Source organism: Carassius auratus, chromosome 19 (genome assembly GCF_003368295.1).
Source record: "Carassius auratus strain Wakin chromosome 19, ASM336829v1, whole genome shotgun sequence".
Lineage (NCBI taxonomy): Eukaryota > Metazoa > Chordata > Actinopteri > Cypriniformes > Cyprinidae > Carassius > Carassius auratus.
The window spans coordinates 21,387,291-21,400,764 of NC_039261.1; the positions used below are offsets into that span (position 1 = coordinate 21,387,291).

Sequence of the window (13,474 nt, forward strand, 5' to 3'; positions counted from 1 at the left end):
ATGAATGTTGAGTGTTAAGTTCACGGCTCAGAGGCTTTTTTGCTGCTGAAGTGGGGTCAGATGAAGGTGTCGTGTTTATTCATCATGCCTCGCACCTCCAGTCATATCTCTGCCTGTAGTCTGTGCTATTTATAGTCATGAAGGATGCAGACATTTAACAGAAACCTTCACTGAAAAGACTCTCGAGACTCTCAGTCCTTGGGAATATAAACTGTAAACTGTAGGTCCCATCGACCTGCTCAGAACTACAAATGAAGCTTTGAATTTCCACTTTGGGGAAGCTACTATGATTTGTGCGATCGTTCTATGCAGTAGTTTTATAAAGAGCATTGCCTGCTCACTATTTTTAAGTCCCAGTGGTGCTTTTCGCTCTAAACTGGTGCATGCTGTCACTTCACATTGCAGATCACTGCATTCATACTGCATCCCTCCTGTTCTCTATGCAGTCTAAGTCTTCTCTCTGTGTTTTACCACAGGTTGAATTAAGGCTGGACAGTGGTGATGTCACTGCAAAGTAAGTTTAATCTTTTAAGGATCGCTAAGTTTCATGTTTTCAAATGTTCTTTTCATCTATTTTCTTAAATGTAAATTTTTTGTTATATTGGATATGATATACAGATATAAACTGGCATGAAGATACAATAAAATCCAAACATCTGAGTCCAGCGTTGCCATTTAATGTGGATTCATATTAATACAAATTAATAAATGATTTTAAAAGCAGAAAAAATTAAGTGAATAAAATTAGCATAAAACTCAATGTCACAGCATTTCATTCAGTCCTCCTTTATATTTTAATAAGAGCAACACATGAGCTGCATGTGAATTTCTTTTTTCAGGTCAATGTCAATAGTTTGCTTATTAGTTTTTATATTAATGTTGTAATTTAATTTAATGTGTGTTTATATATATATATATAAATATAAATACACATTAAATTTAAACAATTTTATTTAACAATAATTATTATTTTTATTATGGTTAATATTATTATTAACAATTCATGTAGCCTTTAATTGCATAATTTAATAATATATTCGATAATTATATAATAATTGCAAATTTTATATATATATATATATATATATATATATATATATATATATATATATATATATATATATATTAGTATGCCAAAACCCAGATTCGAACCCCATCTACACCAATACAGCTTCTTTTGTAGTGTTGACTAGCCAAATCACACATTTGTGGGTGGAGCAAGTGTAAATAGCCTCTGCCAACAAGACGGGCTATTTGCACTTAATGTAAATAGACACTCTGGAAAATATACGATGCTAAAATCCCACAAATTTGAATTAGCTAATTATTTTTAGTGAAAACACATCTGCTGACTCTATTTGAAATGAAGCACTAAGCCTTTGTCAAATATTGACTAATATTGCTGCTCATCTCCTGCAGTGAGTGAGGCAGAGGGCGCTGTGAAGGTGGAGGAGTGGCAGCAGACGTTTTACGCCCCAGACTCGGGCATTCAGTCGGGAGCCACCACCATTCGAGATGAGGACAGCGTCAGTGCCAGCGCTGGCGAGAACGCCACAGGTAATGCGTGCTCTCCAAAGGTCTCCATCCGCCTCTCCGCAACATTTTGATGAATTATATGACCCGAGGATCTCCGAAATTTCACATTCGAGTCAGTGGCATGTAGCCCTTCCACAAGGGCTGTGTCGTTTCACTGGACTTCAACATTCAGAATGTGTGTGTGTTTTTTTGGGGGGGGTTGCTTTCTTAGACATAAAAAGTACACAGTCTATGTAAGGATATGCATTAAAGAGATAGTCACCCAAAAATGAACATTTGTTGTTAATTTGTTCACCCTCAGGCCTTCCAAGATATATTTGACTTTCTTTCTGCTATTGAACAGTACAGATTTTAAGTTGTAACTGTGGTCCCTGGCAGGGCCATTGCTAGTGGGGTGTAAGGTGCTGATGATTATAGGGGCCCACAGCTGAAGGAGGTCCCCCGGCGATCTCAACCAACTGGCTGAGGTCAGCCTAAAAAGACGATCAGGACAGTTGACGGGCAACTGCTTCCCATCATCACGAAAGCTTATCATTTTCATGTGATTTACGTCTTCTTGCTCTTGTACTGACAAATATACAAAGTATGTCAAAATACCCATCTTGGAAAGCATTTTGAGCAGTTGAGCAGTTTGAAAAACTGTCGGATATGTCTTAAAGCTGCGGTAGGGAACTTTTGACGCTCTAGCGGTTAATAAACAGAACTGCTTGCGTCTTGCGGAAGAACATCGTAGCCGGAACTACTTCTCTCTGTTTATGTATATGAAGAATCACAAAGGTACTGGGTTACTCCGCCGCGGTATCCCCGAAGCAATCTAAAATACTCAGAATATAAACACTTATTATAGATGTACCCTAGTGATTCAGGGTAAGCTAAAAACACGGTTTGGAAAATGGATTCATACTCACTTATTATATACATTTTGTAAATTTTGAACACAAAAAAAAGTTACGGACCGTAGCTCTGATTGGTTGTTTCTCACCGGGAGCGGATTAATTTCTGCAAATGACAATAGGACACTGGGAGGAGCCAGAGGAGCTTGATTTTTTCACAGATTATCTGTCTCATATTCTACTGTCAGGACATAATTACAGGTTTCACAAATATGTAAAAAATACATTTTTACAAAAGTTACCTACTGCAGCTTTAAGTAAAAGTAAGCAGTTGAGAAAGAAATCGGTTGAGTATCATTATATTGGATGCATTGTCTCTTAAAGTGACCGCGCCTAATTTACTGTCTGCTGTCGGTGTCCTTAATGTTAATTCAAGAAAATGAAAGAAAGAAAATCACGCACTTCTCTTGACTGAATTACTTTATAGTTTTAACAAGAATTAATCCAGTCAAACCAAAAATTATTCGGACACCAGATATAATTTTTTATATTATTTTACTAGTGGGTGCAGGGCACTATAGTTTATGAAAGTGAGTATAGCAAAATAAAGCTAAAAAAATTCTTCATACAGTGGTGGACTACCAGTAAAATTTATTTAAAAAAAATTAAAATAAATTGTGACAAAAAATTATTCAAACACTTTGACCTGACCATGTTTTGCCTTTGTGTTTTTTCTTTAAGTGCTAATGCGACCTTTTCATTCCACAGACTGAGCAAAATGAAGCATTGCTTGGTAATTGGTCAACAAATTATTGATAGTTGTGTAAATTTTGGTTTGACTGTATATTTTTACATTGAAGACTATGCAGTGCTATTTTACATTTAATTATTCGGTTTCTGTACCTGGACACCTACAAACTTGAAAAAACTTAAACATTGTGTAAATAGCACAAATAAATAAATAAGAATAGAATGAATGAATGAACATACAAATTAAACAATTTTAAATAGGGCTTGTACAACCTGCACTGGGGCCCTGCTGACCCCCAGCTACAGCCCTGGTGATAAAAAAAAATTGAAGTTAGCAGCTACCGGCACTTTGTCAAAAAAGCATATACGGGCAACACAAAATGAAAACCTGTGGCTCCTGATGATATAATGAGGTCTTATGAAGCGAAACGATCAGTCTGTGCAAGAAACTGAACATCATTTACAACATTATTATCTGTAACCCAGAGTCCCTGGCAAATGGTCCGGAGTCAGTTCGCAAACAAATCATTCTTCTGAATCAGTTCTTTGAACCAGTTCATCAAATCAGACTGAAGCATGTGCAGCACAGATCTACAAGTAACTTGATCAAAACTCACTTTCGGACACCTGACAGTCATTCTGACTCGAAATTAGCCAAAATACCAGCGTATATGATCCTATGATGCTGATTTTATGCTTTTTCCTCCAACAATCTGAACTGAGGAAACAATTTGGTTTGTTCACTTTATGTGCTTTATACATCTAAAGCATCCACTTATCGGTTGCTTTAATATAATTGCGTGTACGTGATGTCATTGCATGATTACATAAACAAATTACTGAATTGAACAAGTTCATAGAAGTAAAGTTTCCGAAAGAGTTTCTCTATTTTCCTGTGGCTCTGGATTACAGGTAATAATGCTGTGAATAGTGCTCAGTTTCTTGCGTTATAAGATCCAAATATATATCGTCAGGAGACACGGGTTTTAATTTGGTGTTCCCTGTCCTTTTTTTATTCTTAAAAACCAATAGCCATTGAATTGCATTATTTGAATCATCAAGAACACGTTTACAGCTAAAAATCTTCTTTACTGTTTAACTCCAGAAAAAGGTCACCTACATCTTTGATGGACTGATGGTGAGTAAACTAACAGCAAATATTCATTTTTGGGTGAACTTTCCCTTTATTGCTTTCATCTCTACGAGATGCATATTAAATGTACCTGTGGTTTTCTCATTATTCGTTGTTGTCATGGTGCATGTCGTCACTTGTAAATATCTGGGGATTTTAAAATAGATTCTTCACTATGGCAGCATGTGTGCTTGCATAGTTTGGAAGAGAGCTGCAAATTTATTGTCCTCCCAGAGCCAGTGACATTTAGAAACTCATCCAAACACTCAGTTCAGTAGGTTCACTTTTTATGGTTCGAACATTATTGCTATCACAACAGAACCTCCGCAGACCCCTTTCAGACGCTCGCGATGCTTCCAGCATGGATTGCACTTTATTCGGAGAGTCACAGGCGCGCTGCCATTATTCCCACCTCTGGTTCTCTGGTGTCAATCTATTCTGTTATTAAATGTGCCCTTAACCACGTCTGTACTGCATCACTCTACAAAATATAGTGTGATGCAATGTGTGTTATAATATTATGGCATACGAAATCTAATTGGACAAGCCACGTTTGAGCTCCTATAGATGGTAAAATAGCCTATAAGTGCACACCTGTGACGGCACAGTGATTCTAGATTCATTCACCAAGTCTGCAAAATTAGGTACAGTCAGTTATTGTCAAAAGAAGCAATTAATAATAATAATAATAATAATAATAATAATAATAATAATATATTAATCAGTGAAAGAAGTGATAAAGGTAATATTTTAATAAAAATAATAGCATTATTATTATTATTTATTATTATTTGTATTACTATGTGAAGCCGAAGTGTGATACAGAAAGTCCCAAAAATTGTAGCACTGATTCGGAAACATAATAATAATAATAATAATAATAATAATAATAATAATAATAAATTGATTGGTGGGGGAAGTGATAAATGTAATATTTTAAATACAATTATAACATGATTATTATAATTGCTTTTATTATTATTATGTGAAGCTGGAGCGTATTTCTGAGCCACACTGTTGCACTTATTGTCATAGAAATAGCACACTTCACATTTAAGATATTTTACAAATATTTTAAATGTTTAAACACCTCATAAAAATGTTGTCATTATTTATATAGCACTTTATATAATATAGATTGCTTCAAAGCAGCTTCACAGTGTTAAATAGCAAAGTAAAAGAATCAGTTATGCAGACTTTATTATGGTTTCATTAAACATTCTCAGTTTGCCTCAGCTATAAAGCAGCTCTGCAGATAGTACTTGTGCCGCTCAGTTCAAGTTGTTTCTCAATAGAATCAGTGCTGTCGAACCAATGATATTACTGAGTAATAAGTGTTAAAATGACTGTAATGCATCACCTGGAGGGGCTTGTTGGTTTAATACGCCTCTTTATCTTCATCTGTGCTCAGATCTGGAGGCTCAGTACAGTCTAACCCGAGCTCAGCGAGTGCGTGCGGCCATGTTCCCCGAGACGCTGGTGGAGGGAGAGACGGCGCTCACCGCACACAGCAATCCAGACCAGCCCACCAATGTGCAGAGACTGGCCGAGCCCTCGCAGCTCCTCAAAACAGCCATCGTCCATCTCATCAACTATCAGGATGATGCTGAGCTGGCCACCCGCGCCGTTCCAGAGCTCACCAAACTGCTGGCCGACGAGGACCAGGTACAATAACAGATGAGGGAATGAAAATATTCATACAGTTATCCCACTGAGCCAAGAACTGTGATAAAACAGTACAGTTCTGCAAAATCTGCACCTTTTGTTATTTTGCTATCCCACTTGAGCTGATATCTTAAATGATCTGGAGTAAGACAGTAAGAGATTCATGTTTTGTATTACTAGCTGTCTTTTTCAGAGAATTAAAAGGGGAGTGCATGTGATAGTATGAGTTGAATATTTCCATAATCTTTCCAAATAATCTCACAGAATGAACTAGAAATGTAAAAGGGGGGAAATAAAGGTGAAATAAAGGACTGAAATGTGCTACGATATGATGTGAAAAACAAGTTTAAGATTTGATCTATTTTCCAAGTTAAATTACTGGCTGCCGAGCGCATGCAACCATTGAAAGTCTAAAAACATTTAGAAACCATATTTCTCCATTTTTCTATTCACACCGTGTGAATAATTTTGCATATTTTTGCATGTTTTTGCATATTAACACTTTACAGTTTCTTCTTTCGAGAACACATTTTCCAGTTTTATATACATTGAGCAATTTTAATACTGTGATGAGTCATTAGTCGTGGAATTTGGTTCCTTAAAGGAACAGTTCACCCAAAAATTATTATTTTCTGAACATTTACTCACCCCAAGGCCATCTGAGATGTAGATCAGTTTGTTTCTAGGAGAGATTAGGAGAAATGTAGCATCACATCACTTACTCACCAATGTATCCTCTGCAGTGAATGGGTGCCGTCAGAATGAGAGTCCAAACAGCTGATAAAAACATCACATTAATCCACACCACTCCATTCCATTCCATCAATTCACATATTTTGAAGCAGACGCATGTAAGAAACAAAAATCCATCATTAAGACATTTTTTTTTAAATTATTTTAAACTGTTGCTTGTGGGCTAAAATATGAGTCATCTATCCATAATATTGCTTTCTCGACTCTCATTCCAACGGCACCCATTCACTACAAAGGATCCGTTTTCTGATGTTTTGCTTAATTTCTCCAAATCTGTTCCCAAAAAGAAACAAACTCATTTACATAATGGATAGCCTGAAGCTAAGTACTTATTTTTAGCAAATGTAAAATTTTAGGTGAACTGTTCCTTTAAATAAACTGCTTATGATTAGACGGATACATCCGAATACCAGACTTGCTGAACATAAAGTTTTTTTGACGTGCAAGATTTTCTTTTACTGTTGCAGGTGGTGGTAAACAAGGCAGCACTGATTGTGAACCAGCTTACGCGGAAGGAGGCGTCTCGCCGTGTGCTCATGCAGTCTCCTCAGATGGTGTCGGCTGTGGTGAGGGCCATGCAGAACACCGGAGACCTGGAGACGGCACGCTGCGCTGCCAGCGTCCTGCACAGCCTCTCCCACCAGCGCGAGGGACTGCTGGCCATCTTCAAATCAGGCGGCATCCCTGCACTAGTGCGCATGCTCAGGTCAGTGTGTGCCTGAGGATTTAACTCATGGTGTTTTACTTCTTTAATGTGATACATTTACATGCCAGCCAGAATATAAGAAAAAATTTGTGGATTTTGATTTTGTTATATTTCAGTTAACGTATATGTGTTCCTGTAGCTCAAATGGTAGAGCACTGCGCTAACAAGCAAGCAAGCGCAAGGTTGGGGTTCGATTCCCTGGGAACACATGATATGTAAAAATTGATAGCCTGAATGCACTGTAAGTCGTATATATATATATATATATATATATATATATATATATATATATATATATACGTTAACTGAAATATAACAAAAACTTGAAAAAAAAAAAGCTAAATAGACATTACCTTTTTTTTAGCTGTAACTTTTTATTGTTTCAATTGTATTATTTTAGGTTGAATTGGCTGTATAATATAATGTAAAGACATAATAATATAATTGATTTTAATGTGTGTGTATATATATATATATATATATATATATATATATATATAAAAAACAAAATACCAAATATATAATAAATGTCATTAATATAACAAATATATTAAATCAATTATATTATTATTTATTTAAAATTTTAAGTAATTTTACTAAAATTTAATAAATACATAAAAGATTTTATAGAAATAAATTAGAAATTTTTTAAAAATAAAAAGATATGTATATATATTTGTAATGCAATGACAGATACACAAATATATAATGTGTATATTGTTTCATATTAATAAATGATTAAATAAATATTCTTATAAGAAAACAGTATTTTTAAAACATTGAAATGGACTATTTCAACAAGATCTGTGCATTAAACATCTACTTCATAAAAATCGCTGTTTGGTCCAAATAATGTTTTCATGTAAAATGATAAAAGCCATCTCAGAGAACTGAATATCAAAGGCTAATAAATATCACATTTTTATCTCTGAAAAGGCAGATACCCAGTGTTGACTTCTGTATCTGTGATATTAGATAAATGATGAACGACAGATACCTTGCCGGTCTAATGCTTTCATGTTTTAATTAGTCCCTTGACTGTACATGGACAGACAAATGGTTTCGTTTGAATAGTGGCAAATGTTTGATGGACGCTCGCAGTTCCTATGAGAGCCCTTAGACGGACCATGCATCACCAAAACCAGCTCTAACCAGCTTGGACCGGCATAGAAACTCACACTGGTTTTAAGACGGTCAGCAGGGAAGTCATAATCCTTCCGCTTCGGGTTTGGTCAACCTGTCGTGTATTAAGCTTGGTGAGCGTGCTTAGGTCTTCTCTGGTTGTGGTGCACATTCATTTGCATTTCCTTCATCTCCTAACCTCTGGTGCATTTTGATGAATGCTGTGACTGAACAATGCTAAAGCAGGACAGTGTGTACTTTTTCTGTATATGAAACTAAGTGTCCACTAGACTGCAGTGAGGGCTATAGCAGAGCTGTATTTTACAGATATATTTGGACTCTGATGGGAAATTAGCTTTGTCAGAAAGCCCATTTGCAGCAGATGTTGAGATAATAGAGTAGAGCAGGATCTTTATGACCATGCATCCAGGGCCGCCGCAACTTTGACAGGGTATCACCATATTAAGCTACAGCGACAGTCTGCTCGCTGCAGTCTGTGGCTAAATGTCTTGCTCAAGGATGATATCTTAAAGGTTGCTGCATGCGACTGCTTTGATTAAAGGTGGTGTGTGTGGTGTGTAATTTTTCTGGTGTGAAGACACTCTTTTATGATGTAGATTAATATGCACAGACGACTGGAAGCAAGCCATTTGGAGACTGGTTTTTCTGTAGCTCTGGGACAACATTGCTGTTTGTGCATCTTGATAACTGATGGCAGGTCTGTGTGTTTTTCTCTAAGCTGTATTTGAGCTGTACCTGTAAAAGTAAATGTAAACAATAAATAATATAGTACTTTTCGCTTCAAACTGAGGTCTGGGATACTGTGGAAAGAATATTGACGGATGCATTTTAATGGTATGAAATCAAAAGCAACAATTAAATTGTTATTGAAGTTTATTATATTAAAATATCTATAATAACATAACAACTATATATGACAATATATTTATAATGTATTGTAATAATAAATTTATTATTTACATAATATTTAATCATTGATAATAATCAAAATTCTGTTAATATTAATGTTCATGAAAATGAAAATTGTTAATTTGTGTTTTATTATATAATCTATAATAATAGCTTTAATAACAATGCTTAATTTTGATATTTCATTTTAAATAATAAACCATTTTCATTTATTTTATTAGTTAATAAATAATATTATTAATCAGCATAGTTGTAATAATAATAATAATAATGTTCATCTCTCCTTCCCGTCAATGCGAAAATTCTATTCTATTTTCTTTAATATAATAATTTTGATATTTTACTTATTTTAATCAGAAATATTTAGTAAAAAATGAAAAATAGGAAGTATACATGTGTTATGTATTATTAATAATGTACTATTAATAATTTTCATCTTTTGCTCCTTCATGTTTTGAAGAACTTCAAGAACTGTTTTTTTTGCCTTTCACTTTTTTTTTTTTTTTTTTGCAAAAAATACATAATTCACTTTTTTAACCCTTTTAAGCAAACGCTACTTAATTAACTTAGTAGACAGTAAATATTTTACAGATCACATTTTAATAACAAGTTTTTCAGCTACATATGATAGGAAAGCTAATGAAAGCTTCATCATGGTGGTTCGGGGTGTTAAAATCTGTCGAATTTAGAAAAATGGTATAAATCCTCTTTCTTCAGTTCCCCTATGGAGTCAGTGCTGTTCTACGCCATCACCACGTTACACAACCTGTTACTGCACCAGGAGGGAGCCAAGATGGCGGTGCGTCTGGCCGATGGACTGCAAAGGATGGTCCCTCTTCTGAAAAAAACCAACCCCAAGTTCCTGGCCATCACCACAGACTGTCTGCAGCTGCTGTCTTACGGCAATCAGGAGAGCAAGGTGTCATATCATCTCCAGCCTCAGAGACAGAGAGAGTGCTTGCATAGAGGATATTTTACCCTTAATCTGTGTGTTTTTTCTCTTTTCACAGTTGATCATCCTGGCAAATGGTGGGCCAGAAAGCTTGGTGTTCATTATGAGAAACCACAACTATGAGAAGCTCCTGTGGACCACCAGCAGAGTCCTGAAGGTGCTTTCTGTCTGTCCAAGCAACAAGCCGGCTATTGTTGACGCTGGTGAGTGAATGTGTGTCTCACATTCTTCTTATAACGCTCTTTTCCCCTTTTTTTTTCTTAGACCCTAGAGGAATATTCTTATCTCTTTTTCTTTCATTCCCAAGTACTGTTCTCTTGGGAGTGTTTGTATAATTTCTCTTTAATATCGCAATCTCCTTCTCATTTTGTCTGGGTTCTTTGTCTGAGGATGTAGGGAGCTTTTTGCCTTTTTCCCCCCACTTCTAATGAATGTATTTGCCTTAACTTTATTAATTGTTTCTGCGATTGCTACAGATGATTTCCATTTGTTTGTCACCTGACAATTCTATAAACCATTCTAATAATATATTTTGTATCATTATAAATGTCTTTAATGCCACTTTCGATCTTGCTGAATAAGAGCATTATTAAAAAAAAAACAACAACATAGTTTTGAAAAAATCTTTGAATGCAAATCGATGGATGATTCAGCTTTTCTGGGCTTCTTTGCGCAGCATGGCCAGAAATCTTTAGAAAATTGCTGTAGCTTTTCTTTTTATTACTGTACCATGACTAATATTTTCCGGTTTTTATGACTGTGAAAGACAGTGGAGAGTACCACATTTTTGGAGGAGAGAAGGAAAATGGGATTGGGACACATTATAAAACAAAGTTGAATCTGCATCATGAACACCATGACTCGACATTTTAACAGCACATGTGTTAAACCCAACAACACATGAATTAGCCATTGAACTCAACTCAAGATTTTCCATTCAAACTAATATTACAGGAGCTGTAATGTAAAACCCCCCTTTTATCAACCTGTCAGGACCGCTTCACAGCAATCATGCCATCCCTTATGGATGTTACTTTATTAACGCTGACCTTTCAGCGAATTAATACTTCGATATACAACGACAAAGGTTGCAGGGCTAAAATATCTCGCTCTTTCATGCCTGCCAGAGCTGTTCTCAGAAAAGTCTTCACAGTTATGGCGTCTTCCCATATGAGGTACGCCCGTCTTGAGAAAGCGCTTAGGATCTGGTAGTTACAACACTGGATGAGAGGCAGTTTTCAAGGATGTCTCCTAATCTCCTCCCGTCTTTTATCTTCCTAAGCCATGTGGCTTTTAGTTTATCTGCACAGACTCCAAAAGACATTTCTCTCCCTTTGGCAGACAATGGCTAATCCATGGAGAAATACAGCCTTCTTCTTTTTAGAGCAGGTTGTGTAGCTGGATAGTTCTGTCCTTTCTTCTTTTTTTTTGTGGCTGTGTCCGATAAATATGGACTCTAAGCCTTTTTCTCTCCATTTGGCAGGAGGTATGCAGGCTCTCGGCCAACATCTCACAGGTTCGAGTCAGCGTCTGACACAGAACTGCCTGTGGACCCTGAGGAACCTCTCTGACGCTGCAACCAAGCAGGTAAAACAGGCTCTTTCAGTCTGTAGACCATATGTTGTTAAATGGTGCATTGTACTTAAAGGGACAGTCCACCCAAAAAACTAAAATCTACTGTTTGTTCACTCACCCTCAGGTCATCCAAGACTTTTTTCCTTCAATAGAACAGTAAAGCAGATTTAGTTACACTTTATTTTAAGGTGTCCTTGTTACAGTGTTAGTATACATTTAAGTACTGAGTAATATTAATTAACCATGGTTAGGTATATGGTTAGGGTTAGTGTTTGGCTTAGGGTTACATGCATGTAATAATGCATAATTTAATAGTAAGCACATGTAATGTGTAACAAGGACACCTTAAAATAAAGTGTCACTGCATATTTTTAGCTGACATCGTGGTCCTTGGTGATTCATAAAAATCCAAGTGGTTGGTTCTTGAGAATAAAAAAGCATGTCAAGGAGCACAAAATGAATACCAATGGCTCCTGATGATATCTTGAGATCTTATGAAGCGAAATGATCGGTCGGTGCAAGAAACTAAAAAATGATCAAAAACCACAGAGTGATATAAGGTTTGCAAAAGAATCATTCTGTTGAACAGGTTCTTTTTAATGAACCATTTGAGCCAGCTCACCAAACTGAACCATCTAAAACTGTTTGTTACAAAACAAAAAAACTTTCTGAAGCCTTACAGTCACTCTGACTCGAAATGAGCCAAAATACTGTTGTATATGATCATATGATGCTGATTTGTGCACTCCAGTTCCTCCAAAATCACTGAACTTAGGAAACAGATCAGACTCGAACTGAAGACCAAAAAAGTCACTTATATGAGCATGTGTGAACCCAGCACTTGAATAAAATGCCAAAATGAAAGTTGTTATGGTTTCTCTTTGTTTGTGTAAAAAGGTGAGCCAAGTAAAACTAGTGTATTCACTTTATGTGCTTCTGACATATAAAACATCGCTGTTTCACATCAGTATTGGGTGCTTTAAAAATATAATCCTGTATACATTACATCATCGTTTGATTACCAAAAAAACAACAACTGAAGAATCAGTTATTTGAACCAGAAATGAACAGTCGGAAACTGATTATTCTTCAAAACCAGCAGCCGCTGACTTTGCATTTTATGAACGGTTACAGCTAAAAATCTTGTTCTTCTAATGAAAAAAAGTCACCTACATCTTGGATGGCCTGAAGGATAGTTCACCCAAAAATTTACATTCTCTCATTAATTGCTCACCCTCATGTCCTTCCAAACCAGTAAGACCTTCATTCATTTTTGCAATACAAATTAAGATATATTTGATGAAATCCGAGAGCTTTCTGACCCTTCATAGACAGCAACGTAACTCACACGTTCAAGACCCAAAAAGGTAGTAAGGACATTATTAAAATAGCTCATGTGGCATCAGTGGTTCCAACTTAATTTTGTGTGCAACTAAAATAAAAATAACTTTATATAACAATTCTTCTTTTCAATGTCATTTTTCGCATTCACAAGAGTACCACAAGGTCTTATGGGTTTG

At 35.9% G+C, this 13,474-nt stretch overlaps 1 protein-coding gene across 2 annotated transcripts in view; it reads left to right on the forward strand.

Annotated features, from left to right (window-relative positions):
• The window catches only part of LOC113119812 (junction plakoglobin-like), a 63,469-nt gene that overhangs the window by 34,161 nt on the left and 15,834 nt on the right, over positions 1 to 13,474 (forward strand). For both annotated transcript variants that reach the window (XM_026289479.1, XM_026289480.1), the window contains exons 2-8: positions 477 to 514; positions 1,420 to 1,557; positions 5,663 to 5,916; positions 7,137 to 7,375; positions 10,145 to 10,346; positions 10,438 to 10,582; positions 11,863 to 11,966. In XM_026289479.1, the coding sequence (XP_026145264.1) occupies positions 502 to 514; positions 1,420 to 1,557; positions 5,663 to 5,916; positions 7,137 to 7,375; positions 10,145 to 10,346; positions 10,438 to 10,582; positions 11,863 to 11,966 (1,095 nt within the window). In that variant the 5' untranslated portion in view covers positions 477 to 501. The remainder of the gene's footprint in view (positions 1 to 476; positions 515 to 1,419; positions 1,558 to 5,662; positions 5,917 to 7,136; positions 7,376 to 10,144; positions 10,347 to 10,437; positions 10,583 to 11,862; positions 11,967 to 13,474) is intronic.